General features: G+C 37.8%; 1 protein-coding gene across 3 annotated transcripts in view; it reads right to left on the bottom strand.

Annotated features, from left to right (window-relative positions):
- Window positions 1–1,134: 1,134 nt before the first annotated feature.
- The window catches only part of LOC129764827 (uncharacterized), a 576,657-nt gene continuing 569,623 nt past the window's right edge, over window positions 1,135–8,168 (bottom strand). For all 3 annotated transcript variants that reach the window (XM_055764341.1, XM_055764359.1, XM_055764351.1), the window contains one exon: window positions 1,135–2,957. In XM_055764341.1, the coding sequence (XP_055620316.1) occupies window positions 2,553–2,957 (405 nt within the window). In that variant the 3' untranslated portion in view covers window positions 1,135–2,552. The remainder of the gene's footprint in view (window positions 2,958–8,168) is intronic.

Here is an 8,168-nt window from a genome sequence, read left to right as displayed (position 1 = left end):
GTGTTCCAAATTTCAGATCAATCGGTCAACAGGAAGGGGGTCAAATTAGATTAATGTGGGACAGTGGCTCATTCACAATACACTGTAGATCCTCCGCTGCGGTTTTACTTGCGGAATCCGCGGCGGCGAATCCGCCTAATGTGACATCAGCCTAATTCGCCGTGTGGACCGATTCTGAGCGTACCGATTGCGAACGAACTGGTTTGGAACGAATGGAGTGCAGCTGAACTGAAGGCATGAACATTGCATCATTGCAATTAAATCAAATTTTCGATACACCTGTAAATTTGAAATTTCATGCATTTTTTTTTCAATTCATGTGTAATATTTGAATACATTCGATATGCTTGTCAGAAAAAATCCGGAAGAAGCTGAATAAACAAATATTCTTCTAGTGCGAAAGCAAATTGAAAAAAAAGTTTCGTTGCCTTCAACCCATTGTTTGGCCTATTGCGTGTACGTGTTATCGTGATAAACATGACCGCGGGATGTTTGTTAACATTGAAAAATGTCGTTACGAGACATTTTCTCTGGTTTAACTATTGACGAATTGCATGCCAACTCGTCTTAGGAGTTGGTAGCACCGCCTCAGTTGCAGTGAAACTTTGTGGGAGTTAAGACTTTGACAATTTAAGCTACTTTAATTCTCAAAAGAATAATTAAACTACTTTCAGAAAAGGGCCAGTTTTTTTTCTTTATTTAAAAAAATTACAACTCTAAATCCATAATACTTTTGGTTAAAGAATAAAAGTGTGAAATTGTTGAAGTTTCCATAAAAAAATACCAAACATATTTTTTTTATTATACCAGAAATAACTATTTTAAATGTTTAAATTGATTTTTTTCGAAAAAGTATTTTGGAAATTCCCAAAATTTTCGCATGAATAGCCCACTCAAGTAATACAGGACAAGATAACAAAAATGAGATAGAAAAACGGTGGATTGTATTTCTCGGAAAATCTATGTGTTCTATGTTATATTCAAATCATTGCGAAAATATAAATAAATGTCGAAAATGTGAGACCGTACAATTGTCGGAATTATTTCGCCTTTTGAGATGAGTAAAATGTAAACCTCCGAGCAGGGAAGGGAAATTGCACATGTCATCAATTAATTTGAATCTCAAATCCCTTCCTTAATTATACTTTTATTTTTCCATTTCAGTTTCTGTTGAACAAAACATGTTGTCTTTCAGTTTAGTGTCACTCTGCAACAGCTTTGCTGAATGTGTGAACGCCTCCATTGAATTGTGGTAGCGCTTTTGTTGCTTTTTTGTTTATACTTGTTTGTTTTTTTTTTCATTTCATTTGGGATTTCTTGTATTGACTTTTTTGTCTTATGTATAAAAAAAACATAACATGTTTACTACTATTAAATGTTATTATCTTTTTACTTTTTTTAGCATCAATATACTATCGACTATCAGAGTTTCGTTTTTTATTTTTGCTGTGTCGCATGTTGCTAAGATACCATCGGAACAGAATCTCAAATTTATTTATCAACAAAAATATTTTCTTTCTACCATCTTCATCCCCCTTATCTATCATCAACGAAGAAAAAAGTAACAGTGTGTAATGTATGACATCGTAAAAAATCTTTCCTAAACAGATGGCAACGCTCTCGGCAATTCGCTTCAAAAAACAAACAAAATGCAACCTTCCTGACCATTGTATCGAGCATCAACAAGCATTCGATTTTAGTATCGGTGCTAAATTCCCGTTCACCTCACAGGTTTCATTTGACTATTTATGCTAGACTCAACCCAAGATGCTGCCGCGCTCCTAATTTCATCTGTCTGCCTGTATGTTTGTGTCTGTATGGGGGAGTTTGTGTGATTGTGTTATCAACTATAAATACAACACGCGATGCAACGGTCTCCCATCGGCGCTATTTTTGTTATCAATCTTTTATTTTTTCCACAAACAACTTATGTTCACTTTCACGATCGGCACCTTTGCACCTGTTTCAATTCTGTTGTGATTATAATACATTTATAAAAAGATGCAGTTTCTTTTTTTTTTCGTCTGTTATTTGTGTGTATCTGGCGTTCAGCTATATTTTAGTATTGTTCATTATTCATATCATCCTAATTTTGTTTGTTGTTTTGTTTTCAAGCTAACATTGTGTTGACTAATATTTTTCACTTCTTCTTTTTTGTGGCTGTGGCGACTTTCCTGCCGCTACAAATCTCTCTGCAGTTTGTAGGAGTTGTGTTATTTTATTTCACTTTAAGCATCTTGCTTCGATTCCTCCCAATTTTCCACATTTAATTGAATCCACTCATCGAACACGCCAACGCTGCGGAACATTCGGAGATTATGCCTAACGTGTACGGTTAGTAAAAAGCTCAAATACATATATTTCACATGTACATTTTAACAGTTCTGCTTCCTCTATGCTTTATTTATCTGTATAAATATATTCGTGTTTATTTTTACGAGTATTTTTTTGAAGTTTTTTTTTGTGTGTATGTATGCGTGTGTACGTGTTTTCGGTGTGTATGTGACAGTGTTCGAGTGCCTTCACTATATTTACAGTGACGCCCGATTCGGTCACAAGTGGCGTCCTCGGGTGATGAATTGAGACACTAGCAGAGCTGCCGCCGCCGCCGCCGCCGCCGTCCACCAGATGGGGGTGGCTCTCGTGCCAGCACCGGTTAGTGCGGAATTGTCCGGATCGCCGTTGGCTTTCCTGCGATTGTTGGATCCATCCAGCCCCAACAGGGCGGGGGAGATCGTGGTGACGAGGTCGCTCACGATGATCAGCTGTTGGGCGCTCTTGGTGTAGATGTGGAGAATGGAAATCTCGCACATCACCGTCAGACTCGTCTGGAAGGGGGGCATCGTCTGGTAGATGTCCTGCAGGATCTGGCTGTGGGGGTACATATCCAGCGTGGAGAACGTCGGGGTGCCCTCGTACGCGCGGTAAGTGATGCGCTGGTATGGCGAGGGGTGGATCTGTGGAAAAGATGGAACATTTTTCACTGAGCTGTATGGTTTTTGTGGAGATTTATAATGTGGTCATTGTTGAAATATCGAGTTTCGTTTCAAAATCACTATAGTTAGTGAAGAGCAAGGCAAAGTGAAGCTTAACCTGGAAAGTCGAAGAAATCGTTTTGTTTTGCATTTGGGGGAGGCTTTCATACCTTTACAAATATTGTGCCGAAAGGATTTTTCGATATTTCATCTCGTTGGAAACCTACAGCAAAAACTTTTTTCGCGGTAGGTTTGTCTCAGAATCTGACTTTGATGGACCGATTGTTTTTTTCTGCATCTGATTTTGGTGTTTCGATTTTTCAGCATGCAAAATAAATTTTCGCGTAACCATTTTTGATATCTTTATTATTCAATTTTTTATAATTTTTTAAATAGTGGTTTTTGTTTAAAAAAAACAGCTAATTTTAATTCAAATGGCTGCCATTTGTCAGTTTTTCGAATTTCCAAAAACCGCTACGTAACAACTTGAATAATTTGTTTCTACAATCTGAAAAAAAAATTCAGACAGAATTCCACCAGATTCTGAAGAAAATCGTACCACCAGTAAGGAAATATTTTAGAAAGAGCATCCATGCGCCAAGCTCTCAGTAGCATAATAATCGCATCCAAAATATTAAAACCAAAAAATAAAAAATAAAACGTTAACTAATCACCAAAATGTTCTAACATCCAACTTTAATTCCAACATTCGAAAAAAAAACAAAATTATAAAAACCCGTTATTTTTCGACCTTCTTGAGTAGAGTCCCCCCTCAATGACTGTATACTGCTTTGAACCGCGTATCAAATCTATTTCTTGCTATCGTGAATCACTCTAGCACAAACAAACCGATACATAAATAATTATGTCATCATTCGGTCATCATCAGCAGCGAGCGACGAATGAGAGAAGAACTAAAACGAGAAGGGGTTTGTCTCTCACTGGGTCGGTGAAGCTAGCAACACTTTGCGGTCTACATGAGTCCAAATTGTGACCTAAGTGGGATACTGTTGTTGGTTGTTCTATTGCCTGAGTTTGCGACATACAAACGCGAGTAAAATATTTTTTTTTTAGTGATGTCCAGCTAACAGCACATTGTCAATGACTATAATGCACTAAATTCGTTGTTTTTGTTCGCGTTTATTCAACTTAAACGTATTTTCGGAGTTAGGGGCTGTCCACATACCACGTGGACAACTTTAGGGGGGTAGGGGTTACGAAAATGTCCACGCTTGTCCACGTTAAGTATTTTTTAAAGTAAAACATTTAAGTTAGAAGTCAAAATTGAATGAGATCTGTTTTGTATTTACACGATTTTTTAAACTTCACGCCCGTCCTGAGTACTCCGTATTCATCAATAAAAATACTGAACTGCCTGAGAGTGCTGCTCGGTCAAACATCCATATTTTTTCATATGACTGAACCTCTTTCCTGAAATGTATATTCTGAAAGTGACGCACATGAACTAGGATCCAATTTGTTCCAATCGGTAATAAAGGGCCATTAAATCCGCCAGGATAAAGACACCCAATAACACAAAGAATGTTGGATTTTTTGTAGTATTAAAAATCACGACTTAAGTGCGGATTGAATTCAGCTTTTGCTCTTGATGACAAAACTGTTTAGTTTGTTTTCGAGAACTCCCAAGGATTTCTGAACGAAAAACAAATTCTTCCATGAGTCCGTATCGGGCCGTATCTCTGGAGATCTATTTTTTACAATGATGTTGTTCTTCATTGATGTCCGGTAATTTTTGTAATACGCTTCTTTTGAGTTGTATGGAAAGTTCATGCTACTACTGCTGAATAATTAAAAGAAAAGATTAATCTTTCATGCACATGAATTTGTAGATTCACACAGATGTCGAAAATCACCGAAATCACAGAAACGAAACATCACGAAAAACATGTATGTAACATGCAAACATGTAACAATGCATGGACTACATATTAACCCATATTACGGAACCCATCGGATTTGACATATCGCAATCCGAACGAGATAAACTTTTGCATTCTGCATTTCAAGGTTGCAACATATGTACAATCCGATAGCATTTGACTCGATTAGATTAAGGGGGATTGAGACACGAATTTCGGACGTTTGTTCGAGCTCCGAAAAAGTAAAACAAAGAATATTTTTACCATCCATTATATCACTATTTGTTTATTTATCTTTCAACAATGAAACAAAAACTGAACGGAAAAAAATATATCCATAATTAGAAACTGATTGAGTGAGGGGGTTCAAAAAAAGTTGTGCCATGGCGTACAAGATTCCAGCACTTCTGGTTCTCTGAAACAACAAATCGAACAGATTCTGAATCAGTAAAGTGGCATCTATCGCATGAACCTCGGACAAGTCAAAAACGTGTTTTTTGATAAAATGGCGGAAATTTGAAGAAAAAAATGCTGTTTTAAACATTTTTTTAAGTTTCTTGATTTTTTTTAATAGTAAGGTTACGAAATTATCATTTTTATAGGTTCATGCGATAGAAAGATACATACAGATTGTATTCATATAAACATAGATCGGATAAGTAGAACTTGAGATGTCGTGTAAGCCAGTTTGAAAAACATGTTTCGAGAAAAACGCGTTTGAAGTTAATTGTTATGGCCGTATTAGATAAGATATCGCATCACTAAAATGGCTATAACATGGTAAATAATGAGATTTTCGAAAAGTCTCTTCTATGGTATATTCTTAAATGTGTGAATTAGAGAAATATGAAGAAAAAAATTGATTTTTTTTCCAAACTTCTAGACTACTCTTAAAGAACGCAACATTGTGCTAATTTCAAATCCGACCGGATTCCGGAATAAGGGTTTATTTTACCGAAAAACATTTGAAGGGACTTATCTCAATCTGCGATCCATTTCATAAACGCGACGAAAATACATATTTGTAGTGAATTGTAAAGGGCAAATCATTTACAAGAATGTTGAGTTAAAAAAAATCTTGGCAAGAAAGTTATGGCTGGGTCTGGTAGGACTGGAAGAAAATATAAGGCTGTCAAAAAAGTCCTGCGGTATTTTTTTAAATTTACATTTGTTCATAAAATTAGTTACAATCATCTGTTTTAAGTCAAATATGCCAACTTCATAATACCCCTGTTATAGAAGCTCGCTTCCTTATTGGTAAAAAACTCGGATAGCCAATTTTCACAGGCCTCTTTTGTGGCTAACTTCTGACTACCTAGCTCGTTCGCCATGGACAAAAACAGGTGGTAGTCACTTGGTGCAAGGTCCGGACTATACGGCGGATGCAAAAGAACCTCCCATCCGAGCTCACGGAGCTTCTGGCGCATCACCAAAGAAGTGTGTGGCCTGGCGTTGTCCTGATGGAAGACAATGCGGCCTCTGTTTATCAATGATGGCCTCTTCTTCATGAGTGCTACCTTCAAGCGGTCCAGTTGTTGGCAGTACAGGTCCGAATTGAGCGTTTGGCCATAGGGAAGCAGCTCATAATAGATTATTCCTTGACAATCCCACAAAACACACTGCAGAACCTTCCTGGCCGTTAATGAGGGCTTGGCCACCGTCTGAGCCGCTTTAGCGGGCTTCGACCACGACCGTTTGCGCTTCACGTTGTCGTAAGTGACCCACTTTTCATCGTGACCCACTTCAGAAACGGGTCGATGCGATACGGTCGATACGGTCAAAGATGTTTTTTTTTGCGTCTACGTGTGTGGCACCCATACATCGAGCTTCTTTGTGAATCCAAGCTTCTTCAAATGGTGAATAACGGTCTGATGACTTATCCCCAGCTCTTGGCCGATGCTACGGCTGCTACTATGCCGGTCTTTCTCGACTAATTCAGCGATTTAGTCGCAATTTTCGACGACAGGCCTTCCGCAGCGTGGCGCATCTTCGACGACCTCTACACCAGAACGAAAACGTTGAAACCATCGTTGTGCGGTGGAAATGGAAACTGTATCGGGTCCATAAACTGCACAAATTTTATTGGCAGCTTGAGATGCATTTTTGCCTTTGTCATAGTAGTACTGTAAAATATGTCGGATTTTCTCTTTATTTTGCTCCATATTTGCGACACTATAACTCACGAACGACTAAACCAAACAAAACACTGTCAAGGACTATATTATAGCGAAAATACAACAAGCTATAGTATGACTCGATACAATGAATACAACTAGAACTACGCGCGTACAACGACACCTCGCGGAAATACCGCAGGACTTATTTTGACAGCCTAATATGTATCTTGAGCTTCTACCAAGCAACTAGTTTCGATGAATTCCAACAAGTACTGCTAGCAGCTGAACGTATCAAAATCAACGATCCAGAACGCTTCTAGGACACTTCCAAAACTCCACTCGCCTTACACACCAGATATTGCATCATCAGATTATTAACTGTTAAGATTCTTATAAGAACTTCAACTTACTGCATAGCATAAGTTCTGAGAGGATGGATTTCTCAAGTTGCATGAAGGATGCTGAAATATTCTGGAAAAAACGGTGCATCTATGACCAAAAAGATGTATGCCTACAAAGATATGCTTTTGGTTTTTTTCCTTAGAATCGGCACGAATTTTTCAGGACAATATTTAGCATGATTTAACAATTAAGGGTTGTAGGTCAACGGAATCATCGATCACGATGATACTGCAGATGTTTTGTTTTTCCTAGGTTCATTATAACCATCAGGCACAACCGAACCTGTAAAAGCAAAAGTCATTGATGTTTAGACGAGAAAATTTTGTTTACAAACAAAGTGCTTGATTTCATTGTCTGATTTTTGAAAACTCAAACAGCCAGCCAGCTTTCATAAAAATACTCGAGAATAAGCTCACAATCGATATTTTAAAATGCATATGGAGATAACGTAAATGGAATTCGGAAGAAAATAATGAGCTCCCGGACAATGTTGAAAAAATCGAAGATTTCAAGACAAATCGTTACCATTGGTAAGGCTATAATTTTTATCAATAAACATATGGAATAGAAAATAGAAACAAACCTAAATTGAAATTCAAGCGAAAAATAGAATTTCTCGATTTTTTCCTCAAAACTGGAGGAATGTCCACGTGGTCAACAGGGGGAGGGGTATAAGGGATGACCATGCTTGTCCCCGGAGGGGGAGGGGGGTGTCTAAAATCATGCTTTTTCTGTCCACGTGGTATGTGGACAGCCCCTTAGCGAGATATAATAAATTCAGCTTTGTACCATAT

The sequence above is a fragment of the Toxorhynchites rutilus genome, chromosome 1 (genome assembly GCF_029784135.1).
Source record: "Toxorhynchites rutilus septentrionalis strain SRP chromosome 1, ASM2978413v1, whole genome shotgun sequence".
In the NCBI taxonomy this organism is placed as follows: Eukaryota; Metazoa; Arthropoda; class Insecta; order Diptera; family Culicidae; genus Toxorhynchites; species Toxorhynchites rutilus.
This window is presented reverse-complemented; position numbering and strand designations above follow the sequence as displayed.